This window comes from Ambystoma mexicanum, chromosome 4q (assembly GCF_040938575.1).
Source record: "Ambystoma mexicanum isolate Mex_15411 chromosome 4q, UKY_AmexF1_1, whole genome shotgun sequence".
Taxonomy (NCBI): Eukaryota; Metazoa; Chordata; class Amphibia; order Caudata; family Ambystomatidae; genus Ambystoma; species Ambystoma mexicanum.
In genome coordinates, this window is record NC_090928.1 from 1,126,038,623 (window position 1) to 1,126,055,968 (window position 17,346).

The window sequence follows — 17,346 nt, forward strand, 5'->3', positions numbered from 1 at the left end:
CGGTTCTTGATGGTAGTCTCTTAACAAAAAGTCTCTCATCTTCGAGGGCCTGATGTTTTCATCAAACAAAACACACATTTCTGTCCCATTTATACTTTGGGTGACAGCTTCACCCCTGGATCCCCCTCTTCTGGGTGCAAACCCTTCACCAGTCATATTCAACAAAAAAAAACTAAACAGTTCCTTTTTCCAATGAACTTTGGATGGCGACTTTTCCCCCACTGGATCTCCCTCGGCCGGGCTCATACCAAACTGACAAGTAGGACAATTCACTTGCCCTAGTCTTCCAATACTTCTTGCATTCACAAATCTTAAATGTATTTTTAAACAGTTCCTCTGGCTTTGCCCCTGGTTGTCGGCTTCCCTTTGCCGGGTTCACTCTCGCCAACCTTCACGACACACAGTGCATGCGCTAGTTTCGCTACACAGGACTCATCTCCCTTTCTTCATCAGTGTCTGTCGGTCAAAGACCTCACGAGTCTTAATGTCATTTCAAACAATTCTTTGTGGACATCCCTCTGTCGGGTGCATTCTTGTCATCACACTGTTGATAAGACTTCAGACTTCACCTTCACAATGCAGGATTCGTTCCCTTAGCTTTCCCAATCATCCGTCGGTCAAAGACTTTTGGCGGTACAGAGGCTTTTACAAGACCCCTCTATGACCACTTTAACCTCTCTTCACCTCTTCCCAAGGCCTTCTGGTAATGGTAGTCTTATCATCGGGTAATCGGCCAGAGTTTCCTGCGTGAGCACCCATGTGGTGCCGGACGCCTCTGTTGCAGGCATTTCCCCACTTTCTCCATAGTCCTTTTATGCATTCAAAGTTCAAATTAGCCGTTTGCTACTTTTCGTTCAACAGAGCCCGGTGTCGTATCGACTCTCTCCTCTGCTCACCAGCTGTGATGAACCGCTCAGCTTTCTTCTCCTTCGAGTCAAGGATTGTACCAAAGCGTCTCACCCCAGCTTGGTTATCAGTGGAGGAGGGTCTAGTGTACCATCGACATCTGTTACAACACACGCTTGCCTTTGTTCACAGCCTTATGTTTACATCTGCAGAGGTTTCACGTGCAGTCGTGAAAACTCGTTGTGCGGTCTGCCTTGCCCGTCCTGTACTCTTGTGCTCCACCTTTTATCCCTTTCGGGAAGTGAAAGCACTGTCAGGTGTGAGTTATTCTGGTCAATTGCCTGACCCTTGTATTGGGACATGGTGTTAGTCTGTTGTCTTTCGTGTTGTGCGAAAGTGTTTGTGTCTAAAAGGGGGGGGGGCAGGGTTTTGGAATCGTGGTAGGATGGGGAAAGGGGTTGAAAGAAGGGGGATACAGCGTCTCACCCGGTGTACCTCTCCCACTCCCCAAGGCCCACCCCCAACCAGGTGATCCTCTCTCACTGGTTCACCCCCAGGAACTGGATCCAAAAGCGATGGCCGTGTCCTGGGCACCTGGATGACATATCCCTGGGGACTAGCTAGGGAGACACCTTCAGGTTTCTCAAAGGGCCACAGATCAGGATGTGCATATAAGCATCCCGGAGATCTATCACACTGAGCCAATTGCCCTTCGGAGAGAGGACCTTATCTGGCTGGGCGTTATTTTGAATTTCTCTTGGGGTAGGAAAATATTGAAGTTGGAGAGGTCAATGATAGTGCACAGGCCAGCCTGGTTGGGTTTGGACCCTGTAAACAGACTGGAATAATAGCCCACCCCTTGCTCACCCAAGTGAACACGTTCCACCAGTCTGTGATCCAGAACTTTCTGCACCTCAGCTCTGAAGGAGGGAGACCCAGTCTGATCAAGAGGGGGGTGAGACAGTGGTGTATGATGGAAGGGCAACAGAAGCCCACTCGGGCAATGGACAAAGCCCATCGATCTTCTGATGGTCTGCCACGTCTCCAGATGAGGCAATATACGTCCTCCCACCGGAGTCTTGTGTGACCGATGGAAAACATCATTTGGATGATTTATCAGGGGCGAGCCCTCCTGTTGCAGAGGAGGAGGATGATGATGACCGAAAATCGGCCACTTTGTCTTTGCTGCTTTCGGCGAGGTCTGCCAGAGGAACCTTCTGCTCGGCGTGTTCGATGCTGCAGAAACCCTCTAAAACCTGAGAATGACCTGGTTTATGTCCTTGCCCTCTGCGTTTAGGCCGCTTTAGCTGGGGGTTGTTTTGCACGGACCGACAAAGATTTAACCGTTAGTGCGATTGCCTTGAGGTGTGGAAAAGCTCTTTACCTTACAAGGGGAGGTCGAGTACGTTGTCCTGAACCCCTTTTGAGAACTTTGTCGCATGACGCCACGCTTGGCGGGAAAGGTCTATTCCAACCATAAGGCCCCGAACAGAATGGGCCGCAGCCTCCAGCAGGCCCCGAGCCAACACTCTGCCATCGGATAGGCACTCTTTAAAATCTTCCAACCTTTCTGTGGGATACAATCCTGAAATTCGGCAAGCACCTTCCAAAGCTCTGACAAGTGGGGCTGGTCTTTATTATTCGGGTCCGCGTGCTCTTCGTCAGTTGTGGCGGGGAAACAGAACACTAATCCGCGGCACATGGTACTTCAGGCACGCTGGGCATATTTCTTTGCGCCACCGGAGCCTTAAGCAATGGTGGCAGTGGAGGCAGCGCAGGAGGGGGATCCACAGGAAGCGGAGTAGGCACGACAAACTTGCTGAGGAGTAAGGAGCAGGGTGCAGCTTGACAGGCTTAGGATACCTTTATTTGAACAGAACATTAAAGTAAGCCTTCATTGGGTCTGAGTGCATGGGGGCCTGAAATTTGCCAAAGAACGTGTTGTCAGTGAAAGGTCTAGGCAGAGGAGGCGGTAGAGGCCGCTCTGGAGGGGCATACCCCAAATATTGTAATGAGGCTGGTTGCAAGGATGGCCCTCCTACAGATGGATCCACAATCTATGAGAGAGGACGCAGGCGGAAACAAGACTGTATGTGGTATCAGAAACCTGGAGGGCAAAAAGGATTTCTATTGTCCACGCTTCGCTGAAAATGCTGCTTGGCCCCAAGGTAGGCCCCTCTGTACCAGCCGTCGAGAACGTTGGTGTGGAAGACCTTGTCAAAATGGCTGCCTCAGACCGCTTGGGTAAAGTCGCCATTTTGTCACTGCCTGAAGTGATCTGCGTCACAGATTTCAGTGAGGCCATTGTCACGACAGGGACTGCAGGGCTTTTTGACTAGTTTTAGCCCTCTGACAGGGCACCTCGGCAGAGCCGGTACTAGCGGAGCTGGAGGGCTTTTCAGCCCTTTTGGTTTCTGTGGAAGAATTATCCCTTAGTGAGGGAAACTAAGGTCCTTGCCCTCCTTCTTTGCCCCCTCAGCAGGACCGGTACGGCCACAAGATTGTTTGTGGTGAAGCTTAGGGTCACGCCCGGTAGCCAGAGCTCCTAAATGGAGCTTCTCGATCATGCTGGTCTTTGCAATAGCCCCTAACCGGGGATCCTTGGGGTTTACCCCAGTACTTTTATAGTCACTTGACAGGAAACCTCGAGACTAGGCTTTGTACGTTTAGTCCCAGACTGGGAAATCTCAGGAATAATCCTGGTTACAGCAGCCCCAGAACCGTTGGGCTTACTCTTAGCCCCCAGAGGGGGAACCTCAGACGAAAAACAACAGTCTTGTTGCCCCTTGACAGGGAGCCTCGGAGAAAACTCCAGAATCCAGATTAGATCCCTTTCTGGACACCACAGGGAGAACCCTGGTAAAAGAGCCACTTGGACCCCAGCCGGAACCAGAAGACCCCGGCAAGGAGTCCCCTGGCCAGGGTGCCCTAAAAAGGAAGGAAGGAACTTACCGGACGCTTCCTTTTTCGTCAATGAACTGCTGTAGATGTGAAGGAGGAAGCCGTTGGATCACCTCCTCCCACTTGACGAGCCTATGCTGGAGCTCCCGGACGGGGAGAGAGTCACAGTATAGACAAGAGTCCCACTGATGTTCCAGACCCAAGCACTCCAGATAGAGAAAATGGGGATCCGCCCTCGCGAAACAACGTTCAAACAAAGATCAGGAGACAAATCCTGACACTCCGGCATAGACGGAGGAGAAGACGACCGTGGAACCGGAGCAGGAAGATGAAGGACCAGTGGGAAAAAAATAAATCCCCACGATGCATAGAGACGAGGGAAAAAGAATGAAGGGTGATGCACGGGGCAGAGCTCAGCAAGGCAGGGCTATAGTCACGTGTGGTGGGCCCACGCAACAATAAAAGAAGGACAACAAGTTATTTTTGATGCTTCGAAAGTGCTCTGGTCCCTTCCCGATGGACGGAAAGTTCCAAAAGTATGGAGGAAAGGGGACGGGATATAGGAGTAAGAGCTGTACTTACAATCTTAGTGCTGGCAAAGTTCTTGAGGTGATCAGGCATGGCCGACAGAAAGATGTCCTCCCACCGTGCCAGTGGACACTTGAAGGATTTGTACAAAGGCGTATCATAGAGGTCACAGGTATCCCAGCGGTGTAGCAGGCCCAAACACCCTAAGTAAAGAGTGCGGGTCAGCCACCTGAAACGAACTGCGTCACCGAGTGAACACAGATAACGTGCTTTATCCGGCATAAACGGGAGTAAGCGAGGGAAAGAAAGAAAAGCAGAAAAAGAAAAATCAAAGTTGTTTTGTGGTGTCTTATTATTGGAACTAAATAGTGGGTTTTGGTTATATTTAAGATTTATATATAGGATGATGTGTATATTAATTTGATTTTTGTATTCATCGTTTAATGATGGAGATGTTTTTGCAATAAAATTCAATAAAGAGGGTAAAAAAATGACCATGGGGAAGTGAGGAGTAAAAAGAAAAGATAAAGAAGAAGGCTGTGTCCGGCAGAAAGAAAGATTGTAGCGAAGTACCACGAGAGGCGGGGTATAAGCAGTGGTCACTATACGCACACGTTGCTTGCCTCCGCTCTCTAAATTCTTAAAGGGGAGGTGAGCTTCAGTTTGCTTTAGGGACAAAGGAGTAATGATTAAACAAATAAAGGCAAAATAACCATTAATCACTCACCTTTCCAATAGGCAACAGGTAGAGCAGGGCTTGGAAAAGAAACCAAAGAAGACAAATGCCAAAAACGCTTTGGTCCCACAAACTTTTCAATGCTGGTATTGCTGGAGGAAAAGCCATCATGCTAACATCTTTTTGGCCAATCATCAGAAGAAGTAAAATGACAGTGATAGGCAGGATAAAAATCATTAAAAAAGCACCTGAAAAGTACAAAAAAGTCATTAGAGAGAGAACAAGCTTAAGTCCATACTACTATTAATATAATCTAACAAAAGTCTATGTTACATAACTAACAAAGCACTGTACACATTTCATTACGCTAACTTTGAAGTTTTAAGGTTCTATGTTTAAGATAACATCAACAAGACTACATTACCCAGGAAAATTGTAGGAGTTGGTTCAACCAAATGACCTTCAAAGACCAAACCAGTTGCTCCATCGACTCACCCTTTCTTTTTTTTTTAGCCGTTTAAGCATCTGTTATATATCCCTTCCGGTGTTAGATGCTCAGAAACATTTCTTTTTTAACAGGGGGCAGAGTATCTCAACATCGACTGCCAACTGCATCTTGACTAGGCTGAGCCATTCCTCGAATCTGGATGGGACACCGGAAGTGCATATACAGCGTCACTAACCCCGTACCTCAGCTCCCCAACTTTTTTCCCCTGAGCTCAGCAGCCACGGAGGAAGCATCCAAAGGATTCAGCTTACCAAATGATACATTTTTGTGTGTGCAACTGTCACCATACTGTGAACCAGGCTGGCAGTACACAATCAGTAAGCACAGAAACGTGCCCATCATTCCAAACGTCACAACCTTAAAGGGATGGTCTAGTAAACATTTTTATTTAAAAAATAGATAGGCCACATAAAAAAAAAAATAGCATCCTCCGTTTTAAAACTTCCTATGTAAAATTTTGAGCTATTCAAGCTCAAAATTCGAAAAAGCAAGCACAGGGGCGCCGCCATTTTGTGAAATGGAGGCCCTCCTGTGCTGGCTTTTGCTTTTGCGGCACTAATGAAGGAAAAGCCAGCCAGCTGTATTAAACAAAGTCTACCGCTGGGTGGCTTTCCCTTCATTAGTGCCGGGACTCGGAGGACGCGGACCGGAGACCAGAGCAGGAAAGCTGCAGCTAAATCTCGGTAAGTGCTATTTATTTTTTTTACAAAAAATAAGCACTAGCTGCGGTTTTTCTTCTAAGTTTTCCGGGCTGGAGGAGCCCGGAAAACTTAGAAATAAAACCGCAGCTTTAAAAACGTTGTATTTATGTTTGCGGTCGCTTTTGAAGCGACCGCAAACATAAATACAACGTTATTGTGTTGGAAAACGCTGCGGTTTTAAAACCGCAGCGTTTTCCAACACAACCGCGTTGTGTCTGCCGGAATCTGCTTTACCATTTGGGGCTCTCGGGCTCCCCACGGGGAGCCCGAGAGCCCCAAATGGAAAAGCAGATTCAGGCAGACAACGCGGCATTGCGGAAAACAACCGCGTTGTGTCTGCCTGAATCTGCTTTTCCATTTGGGGCTCTCGGGCTCCCCACGGGGAATCCCTAAAAAGACCATTACTGGTAAGTATTGCTATCTCGCACAGATTCCTCATCTGATAAGACTCCCAAAGCAGTACAGCAGGAGGGAAGGGGATCAACGTCTCAAACGAGAAAGATCTGCTACACTGCTCTTCGAAGACGGGTGTCAGTGCCACATCCAGACAGTAGCGGTCTGTGAACCTGAGGAGCGATGACAAAGTCGCTGCCCAAAAGATCTCTCACCGGCACACCCCTTTGCAATACACAGGATGTTGCTATGCCCCTTTTGGAATGCGTCCGATTAGACAATGGCAGGCCCTGCCTAGATTGTGAGAAGGCCACAAAAAGTTGGCCATCATATCTCAAGTCTGCCGTCCTGACCACATAGTAACGGAGCACCTTCTTCAGGTCCAAACTGTGCAGACTTTCCTCATCCCTTTTCCTCATCGCTACGGCAGAGGATAGAAAACCAGCAGGTCAAGCCATTGAGAAACGGACAAAAAGAAAATACCACCTTAGGAAGGAATTTAGATCAAACTTTAAGTTGAGCCTTCCCCTTGGAAAAACGCAGAAAGGGCAGCCAGCAAGAGAACTTAAAGCTCACTAACATGCCTTGCTGAGGTGAGGGCCACCACAAAGGCTGTCTTTAGGGGGAGGGAGCAGCACCAAATTGAGGTCCCAATGTAGAACCGCAAATGATGTATGTGGAAACCTATTCACTTGGCCCTTCAGAAATTCGGCAATTATCGGGATAGTAAAGTATCATCCCATATCCGGAGAACTCTTGAACAAGGACAGAGCCGCCAAGTCACATTTGACCTTGCATATTGGAAGGCCTGATGAGGCCAGGAATAGAAGGAATTCCATCACTGTGGTAGTTGGGCATGAGATGAGGTCCACTCAGTACACACCAAGCTTCAAATATTCTCCACCTGTACACATACAAAGATCTAGTAGAAGCTCTGCATGCAGCTAGCAGCACTGCAAGCACCTCTTCTCAGAGGTTCCAGTCATCATACATCATCCCCTAAAGAGCTTTGCATGTAGGTTTAGGAACTCCGGGTTCGGGGTGTTGCTTTATGTTATTTGCACTTATAGTGCACTGACGGCCCCGCGGGCATCAGGGCGCAAAAGACAATCAGATGGTAGAAACAAAAACAGAAGTATACAGAGAAGAACCTTTACACGGTTTTACAACTTGGATTCCTCCTCCAGTCAGGAAACTAGGTTTGGAAGGGCAGTATTGCACTCTATTCACCAATAAGAGGAAGCATGAAGTCAGTTCTCCCACCTTCAATAACAGAATACTGCTATGGGAGCCTATCTAAGATAAGGAATACGTCGGAGGACACAATCCCTTCGAAGAACAAGTTACTTCTTACCTTGTAACGTTCTTTCGATGGGATGTTCCTCCGACGTATTCCTTATCTTAGATATCTCTTTCCAGCTTTGCTGGCCTCGGAAAATTTTTCTCTCTAGAGGGCGCTGAGCGTCGACGTCCGCCGAGTCGATGTCCCTCGACAGCCGCCGTATCGACGTCATCCTGCCTATAAAGGCCGCGCGCAGCGTCCGTTGCTCAGTTCCGTTTTGTAGCCCACAATAATTCTTTCTGGACTAGACTAATCACCCTGAAGGAGCGTAAGCTGCAACAACAAGGGAAGTAGTACTGCGGGGATGGATGGGAGGGTCGATAAGGAATACGTCGGAGGAACATCCCATCGAAAGAACGTTACAAGGTAAGAAGTAACTTGTTCTTCGAAGGGATTGTGTCCTCCGACGTATTCCTTATCTTAGATAGGCTCCCATAGCAGTATTCTGTTATTGAAGGTGGGAGAACTGACTTCATGCTTCCTCTTATTGGTGAATAGAGTGCAATACTGCCCTTCCAAACCTAGTTTCCTGACTGGAGGAGGAATCCAAGTTGTAAAACCGTGTAAAGGTATGGACGGACGACCATGTGGCAGCCGCACATATGTCTCGAACCGGCACACCTCTTGAGGGCCGAAGAAGCTGCGATACCTCTGGTCGAATAAGCCCTAAGATTTTGAGGGGGCTCTTTTCCTGCCAGTTTATAACATTCCAAAATGGCTAAAATAATCCATCTGGAAATGGTCTGCTTAGTTATCGGTAGCCCCAGCTTGTGACCTGCGTAGCCTACAAACAGCTGGTCTGCTTGTCTTATCCTAGCCAGTCTACTAATGTAAAAACTTAAAGCCCTTCTTGGGTCCAGCCTGTGCAACCTCTCTTCCTCTTTCCCCGGATGGGGAGGAGGATAGAAAGATGGAAGGGTAATTTTCTGTGTGATATGAAATTCAGAAACCACCTTTGGGAGGAAATTAGGCTTCACTTGCAGAACAACTTTGTCTTTGTGAAAGATTGTATGAGGGGGTTTACAAGAAAGAGCTTGTAACTCGCTCACCCTTCTAGCAGATGTAAGTGCTACTAATAAAACAGTCTTAAGGGTAAGAAACCTTAACGAACAAGAGTGGAGTGGTTCAAAAGGTGTGCCCATCAGGAAAGTTAGTACTAAATTTAAATCCCATAGGGGAACCTGGAATGGTATTGGGGGATAAACATTAGTTAACCCCTTTAGAAACTGTATTACCAAGGGTAACTTGAAATAGGATGGTTCTTCCGCAGTGCGCTTAAAGATGGATAGTGCTGCGAGATAGCCCTTGATGGTGCCTACTTAAAGGCCTGAAATCGCTAAATAAAGTAGGAAGGACAAAACCATTGGTGTACCACATGAAAAGGGATCGATATTCTTTTCCCTACACCAGCTGCAAAATCTGTTCCAACGGCAGCGGTATAAAGATTTTGTTGCTGGCCTTCTTGCCGAAAGCAACACCTCCATAACATCATCAGGGAGGTCCCAATCCTTGTACCTCAGCCTTTCAGAAGCCAAGCGTGAAGGTTGAGGGTTTTGATGTCTGGATGGAGAACCTGACCTCCCTTCTGTGAGAGTAGGTTCTCTCTGAGTGGAAGTCGAATTGGAGGGCAGATGGACAAGTCTAGAAGGTCCGGGTACCACGTTCTCCTGGCCCAATCCGGGGCAATTAGGATCATGGTTTTCCGGAATCTTCTCAACCTCCTGATCATTTGAGGAATGACAGAGACTGGTGGAAACGTGTACAGGAGTGGAAACTCCCAGTCCACTATGAACGTGTCTCCCAGAGCTCCTCTCGGGGGAAATTCCCTTGAGCAGAACAGATCGCACTTCCTGTTCACACTGGTGGCGAACAGATCCACCTGAGGGGTTCCCCAAAGGGCGAAGATCTCTTGATCTCTTGAGTTCCCACTCGTGGGAGACTGTGCTCTGCCTGCTCAGAGCGTCCGCTGTCAAGTTCTTCTCTCCAGCTAGGTGAACTGCCGATAGAGAGATTCCTTCTTGGATTGCCCAAAACCAGAGCTGCATCGCCTCTCTGCACAGTGGTAGTGATCCTACGCCTCCTCTTTTGTTGAGGTAATGCATGGCCACTGTGTTGTCCGTCATTATCAGGACATTCTTTCCTTGTACAGATGGCAGAAAAGCCTTCAGCGCAAGTCTGATGGCCCTCAGCTCTAACAGGTTGATGTGTAGTCTGGACTCCGATGGAGACCAACGACCGCTGATGGTCAAGTAGTTGGCATGGGCTCCCCCCCCCATGAGTGAGGCGTCTGTGACTACTGTTATCTCCGGCCATGGTTGCCAAAACAGTTCTCCTTTCAAGATGTTCTCCCGACAGGCCCACCACTGAAGGTCTCGAGCCACCCTGTCGGGAACCTGAAGAAGATCTGTCATTCTCCCTGAGAATTGACACCACTGAGTTCTCAGTGCCCACTGGAGAGATCTCATTCTCAGGCGAGCCTCTGGCACTAGGAAAATGCAGGATGCCATGAGGCCTAGCAACCTCAAAAAGTCGAAGGCTGGGAGACGTTGGGCATTTTGAAACTTGGTGACCATCTGTAGAATATCTTGAGCCCTCACCTCTGGTGGCGAGGCTTTTCCCAGGGAAGTGTCCAGGATCGCTCCGATGAACTGGAGTCTCTGCAATGGTATCATTTGTGACTTCTTTAAATTGAGGGAGAAGCCCAGTCTGTGAAGGGAGTGGCAAACATAATCTAGCTGGATCTGAGCTTGTTCCGAAGATACAGCTCTGATCAACCAATCGTCCAGGTAGGGGTAGACGTGAATCCCTTCCCTCCTTAGACTTGCAGCCACTACCGACATTAACTCGGTGAAGACCCTCGGGGCGGAGGTCAGCCCAAATGGCAGAACTCGAAATTGATAATGAGAGTTGCCGTTTGCGAACCTCAGGTATTGAATTTGTCTTTCCTGAGGAATTTGTTCAATTCCCACAAGTCCAAGATGGGTCTCAGTCCTCCGTCTTTCTTTGGTATGAGAAAGTAAGGGGAGTACCAGCCCTTGTTCCTCTCTGCTACAGGTACCGGTTCTATGGCACCTTTCTCTAGCAGGTCTAAAATGTCCTGCAAGAGGAGCGGATCTGGAGCTTTTTGAGAGCTGATCCCCGGTGGATGACTCTGAGGTATGCGTAGGAGAGGCAGGCAGTAACCTTGTGCAACTGTCTCCAATGCCCAAGCATCTGACGTGATAGCCTGCCATTCCGCCAGATGTTGAGTTAACCTGCCTCCTACAGGTGTCTTGTGAGGGAAGTCCTCAGAGTGGTTTAGGGGCGGCTGATGCAGATGCCGATGGTAAAGAGGCACCTGCTGTTGCTGCGGCTTTTGAATATCTACCCCGTCCACCTCGGGTAGTTCTTCTTTGTCCCCTTTGAGCCAGTCGTCCTCTACCTCTTCCGAATGCGAGTACAAGCGAAAAGACTTGCCTCTCGCAGAGGTTCCTGTGGGACGAAAAGGTGTCTGACGGATTGCAGCGCCTAGGGATTTTGCTGCTGCCTTTGATGTTTGCAGTTTTTCTAAACTGTCATCCGCCTTTTTCCCAAATTAAGAAGAGCCATCAAATGGCATGTTCAAGAGTCTGGCTTGCACATCTGGGGCAAAACCAGACTTTCTCAACCAAGCAAATCTCCTGGTTGTTGTACTTGCCGCCATTGCTCTGCTGATACTGTCAGCCGAGTCAATGCCCGTCTGGAGGGCTTCGCACATAGCGTCTTTACCGTCCCCTATGATATTTAGGAACGCCTCCCTTTCTTCTCCCTCCGGGATGCAGTCAGCTGCTGTAGAAGCACACTCCCAAAGTGTATGGCTAAATCTAGCAAGGGTGCAAGTAGCATTAATAGATTTTAACACCATGCTACATGCCAAAAAGACTTTTAGCCATAGCATCGTATTTTTTATCGTCCCTGTCCTGTGGGACGGTAGGGTAAGCAGTCTTGATGTCAGTAGAAGATGCTGCCTGTACCACCAGACTTTCTGGGGATGGGTGTTTGGACAAAAACTCAGGGTCTGTAGAAGATACCCTGTATTTAGCAGACAATTTTATATTTACTGCCGGGACGACTGGGTTTCCCAGTTCGTCATTTTTCTTTGCAGAGCTTTATGAAAAGGTACTACAGGATCCTCCTGTGGACCTTTATCAAGAATATCCGTGAGGTCATCCTGTTGGAAAGCCGATGAAGGTGTTGACCACCCCATAAATTCTATAATCCTGGCCATTAAGGCTCTATAAGAGGTTTCAGCATGCTCCCCCGGGTCTGGCCTAGCGAACTCCACCTCTGGGGAAGTGTCTAAACCACTTGCCTCATGTAAGGAATCATGGAGTTCCTTTAATCTGCGTTCCTCTGAGGATAACTCCTCTTGAACTGGGGTTGCAGATCCCTGCAACTCAAATGGCTCTTCCTGATCAGACAGTTCTCCCTCTTCCATAATTGAAGACATTGTTCTCAATTGGTCTGAGCTCACAAAGGGTGTGAAACCCATCTCCAAGGCAGAGGGTGCCAAACTTGTCGTAATTGGCTTCGAAAACGTTGATGTCGTCGACGCCGACGTCAAAGGCTTCGAAAGTGGCGTCGAAAACAAAGGTGGAGGCCTCGAGGTCCTCGATAAAATTGGAATTCTGCTAGAGGATATCGACAATCTCGACGACATCGAAGACCTGGGAATAGCCACTGGGTGCGCCGCAACCGTGACTTTCCTTGGCGTCGACGCCGGTGTTGAGGATGGCGTCGAGTCGACAGACCCGTGTGTCGAAGGTCCCTTTGACAACGTCGTCGAAGACACCGACCTCGGCGTCGACGGAACCTTCGAAGAAGGATTCGAGGTCTTTGCTTTACTCGAGGTTTCGTGACGCGCTCGAGAAGCTTCCTTCGCCGGGTGCTGCGACTCGCTGCGTTTTGGACCTTCGGGTCTTTCAACCAGAGCATCGCTCTCGGCAGTCTTTGAGGGGGTCGAGGCCGCTTTCTCGAAGACGCTCATCATATTTTTTCGGAATTCCTCCCATGCAGCCCGGGAACTATGTTTCGTGGGGCAAGGGATTCTCTTAGGTGAAACAGAGGAAGAGGAGGACGAAGAAGGGGATCTTCGGCATCTCCTTTTCGAGTGCTTCGATCTCGACGAGTGATGGGACCCGCTTCGAGACCTGGAGCGCGAATGGTGACGAGGAGACGATTGTCTCGACTTCGTCGAGGAAGAAGAAGCTTTAGAAGTCTTACCTTTTTCCAGCTTCCCCCTACGCTCCTTCAGGGCTTTAGCTGTCATGGACATACAGTCCTCACACTCCGAACAATGGTGTTCAGCTCCCAAACACCACAGACAGACCCTGTGAGGGTCCATTAGCGACATCTTTTTTCCACAGTCTCTGCATTTTTTAAAACCGGACCGAGGAGTCATCGGTTCAGACGAGGAAGCCATCGAGTATGGATCGAATATCTCAAGGAAAATGGAATAATATCCACGAAACTGAGCAACGATATTCCGAGGCACTGAGTAAGCGCGGAAAAACGGAACTGAAGAACGGACGTTGCGCGCAGCCTTTATAGGCATGATGACGTCGACGTCGATACGGCGGCTGTCGAGGGACATCGACTCGGCGGACGTCGATGCGCAGCGCCCTCTAGAGAGAAAAAATTTCCGAGGCCAGCAAAGCTGGAAAGAGATGTCTAAAATAAGGACTACGTCGGAGGACACAATCCCTTCGAAGAGCTTATTTTATTTATGTATTTAGTTGCTTATATAGCGTGCCAAGCCACGAGGCATCTGGGCACTGCCCTACAGAAAAAGAGTTACGGTCGTTTCCATGTTACATATCGACATTTTGACAATAAAATATACAACAGTTATTTATTTACATAATTATAAGGAGTCTACTGGAGACTTTATTCAATATGTACAACAGTCCTGGCTAGTGTTCATTATTAGCCCAAGCTATGTGTAAAGAGGTGGGGTCTTTAGTTGCCTACGGAATATCCAGAAGGATTCTTGTGCTCCGAGTTAGACATGCAAGGTGTTCCAATGCTTGCTAGCAATAGTGGGGGAAGCTACTGCTACCTGCTTTTTGAAGCTTGAAGTGTGGCATGGCGAGGCGGTGCATTTATGGGGTTTTGAAATCTTGTATGTGGGGGCTACTTGGTGAAGACATGTGTGTTAGAGTGAGTGTTTTGAACACTATTTATTCTTGTACCGGCAACCAGTGAATTCTCTGTCTCGATGAAGAGATATGGGCTGATCTAGGTATGTTAAGTGCTGCTCTGATGGTGTTATTTTGCAGGACTTGTAGTTCTCGGATGTTCTGGACTTTAGTGCCAACATATATGGCGTTACAGTAGTCTAGTCAAGTTAGGACTAAGGATCTGGAAAGAGTAATGCAACTGTCCTGTGACAGAAATGGTCTGCATGCATTGATAAGTTTGCATGTGCACGTTGTAGCTGATGTGGTAGCGTTTACTTGTTTTGAGAGTGTTTGCGAGGAGTCCAGGTAGAAGACTAGTGCTTTTACTTCATTTGATACTTTGTTCGTGTTACCATCAATATTGAGTTAAGAGCCTATGATGAGGAACTCAGTTTTGTCATTGTTCAAGCAAAGCCGCGGTACTCCAGGATTTTTAAGTCCAGTAGTGCTGTTTCCATCCCATCTCGGGCGGAATCCTGACGGTCTTAGTCCAAGGATATTATTAGCTTTAAGGTATTTCTGAATTTGGAGGTAATCTACCCTGTCTAGAATTTTCAGAAGAAATGGTACCGTTGTTATTGGGCGGGAGTTAGTGGGTGTATTTGGGTCGAGGGTTGTTTTTATTAGAAGGGGTAATACCCATGCTTTTTTTTATTTTTTTTTATTTTTATTTTTTTTTAAAGTATACAATTGAACACATGAGACAAACCTGTCCCTTACATAATGTAGAGTCTATTAACGCAGCTTTTCCCCCTCCCATTTCCCCATTCAGTTTACCTCTGGTCCTCCGGAGTTTGTGGGTCATCAGTACCGGAAGATGGGGCGAGGGCCTCTACGATCTCAGGAATTTCATCGCCAACAGCGGCTGAAAGGTCAGTGCCGGGAACCGGCTATGGTATTCCAGTACCGGCGACCAGCAGTCAGTGAAGCGGTGTAAGGCTCCCTTCTTTGCCGTAGTGACTTTCTTGGCTACCAGGATTTCCCAAACTTTTATCCACCATAGGGGTAACAGTGGACCTTCCTGTGTTTTTCCTTTGCGAGCCATAGTTATTTTGGCCACCAGTAGCAATTGTGTGAGAAGTTTGGCGGCGTGCCCTGTTTTGGGGTAACACTCCGGGCTTGCTACTCCGAGTAGGATCACTTCTGGGTCCATTGGCAATTTGCAGTGGGTTATGTGCTCAATAATGTGTATAATCTTTTCCCAAAAGTCTGCGCTATAGGGCATTCCCACCACATATGGAAGAAGGTACCCCGTGCGCCACATCGTCTCCAGCAGCCGGGTCTATGTATGCCTGAAAATGGTGTTGGCGTTTCAGGGAGTAATACCAGCGGTGGAAGAGTTTCAATGTGCCTTCTTTATTGGTGATACACCTAGAGGCTGATCCTTGTCTAGATATTCACCCATGTTTGGTCCTCGATGGGATGCCCTAGGTCCTCCTCCCACCTGGCCATATACATTGGTTTACTCGACAGCATGTCCACCTGTAGGAGGCTGTACAGCTTAATGATCCTCCCCCGGCGGGGGCCCTCCTGAAGCGCATGCTCTAGAGAGTGACGTTCCCTTGTGGCCCCCAGTCAGACCGTTGGCTGTGAGATCCAATTACTAATCTGGGTAGATGTAAACCTCTCTGCTTCTGTCAGATGAAAGTGACTTTTTTCATTCTAAGAAGCTGAGTGGGGTACAGTTGTCATAGAGCTGTGATAGGGTCTGAAGGCCCTCTTTGGACCATCTGCTAAAATGTGATGTGTCCATTCCAGGAGAGTAATCCGAATTATCGGGGAGAGCGGTCTCAGGCCTTGGGAATCTTCTTCCTGCGCCGGGCCCATGCGTCGAAACTGGCTTTGGTTGATAAGTGCGTCGGCCAACGACTACGGGTAATGCCTGGAATGTGGAGCAGGGCGTTGAGCTGGAAATGGCATTTAGCCTGTTCGAAGCATGTCCATTTTGGGGGGCGGGATGCCTGTTCCACCCAAGCTGTGACGTTCAAAAGTTGAGCTACTTTGACGTTGTTTGTAAGGTTGGGAAGACCCATGCCTCCCCATTTGGCTGCACCAGTCATAACCTTCAGTGGGATTCTAGCTTTACCCCCTTTCCAGATGAATCAAGAGTTTCTTCTGTAGCTGCTCGAGGTTGTTTCGGGAGGGGCACCGGTAGGGTCAAGCAGAGGTATAGGAGTCTGGGAAGAAGGTTCATCTTACATGTAGTAACTCTGCCTAGCAAGGAGATTTCCTGACCCTCCCAGTGCTTCAAATCGGTTTCCAACTCCTTGAACAAGGGGGGAAATGTTTGCTGCATATAGCAGTTTTTTTTTTTGGATCTGTAAGCGGAGGACGTGGTGTTCCACTTGAACAGGCATTGTGTTTGGAGGAATACCATGCAGTCCGCGCCCAAATTTATTCCCAGCGCCTCCAATTTAAAGTAATTCACCGTGAACCCTGACGCTTGTTCGAAGGCTTTCAGTTCTTCCAGGGCGACGGGGAGGGAGGATAGACCGTTAGTGATGGAGATGATTAAGTCATCAGCGTAAAGTGAAATCTTAAATTGCTCGCCGTCTAGGACCATTCTAGCTAACCTGTCATTCAAACGAATCCTGCAAGCAAACGGTTCCATCACGAGGGTGAAGATCAGTGGGGAGAGCGGGCAGCCCTGTCGCGTCCCGCACGATAAGGAGATCGGGGCCAAGAGTCTGATTTATTCTCAGTGATGTTTTCGGGGCTTGATAGTTAGCTAGCAGCATCTTGCAGAAAGAGGGGCCAAACTGGAAAGCTTCCAGCGTGAGTCGCATAAAGTTCCAGTCCACCTTATCGAAAGCTTTGGTGGCGTCCAAGGTTAGGACCGCCAGTTCCTGCTGACCAGGCTGCTACCTCGATGAGCTTGAGGGCCCGGCGAATGTTGTCCACTGTGCTTCTCACTTTGATAAACCCTGTTTGATCCGGGTCTATGATGGTTGGTAGGAACACTGCCAGCCTGTTCGACAGTACCTTTGAATAGACGTTTGCGTCTACATTAAGAGATATGGGCCTATAAGATGTACTCTCCTTCGGTTCTTTACGGGTTTCAGGAGCATGATTGTAGTGGACTCTTGCATAGAGGGGCTTACAGTGCCCGTGTCTCGGAAGGAATTGAACAGTTCTGTCATTGGGCCTAGGAGCAGGAGACGGAAGAGTTTGAAGAATTTAGGCGGTAAAATGCCAGGGCTTGGAGCCCTGGGCTTCAAGGTTTTAAGCACCACTTCAATCTCTTCAGCTGTGAT

The 17,346-nt window shown here is 48.4% G+C and overlaps 1 protein-coding gene across 1 annotated transcript in view; it reads right to left on the reverse strand.

Annotated features, from left to right (window-relative positions):
• The window catches only part of LBR (lamin B receptor), a 1,228,970-nt gene that overhangs the window by 617,945 nt on the left and 593,679 nt on the right, over positions 1–17,346 (reverse strand). The window contains exon 6 of the mRNA XM_069608704.1: positions 5,003–5,199. Within this exon, the coding sequence (XP_069464805.1) occupies positions 5,003–5,199 (197 nt within the window). The remainder of the gene's footprint in view (positions 1–5,002; positions 5,200–17,346) is intronic.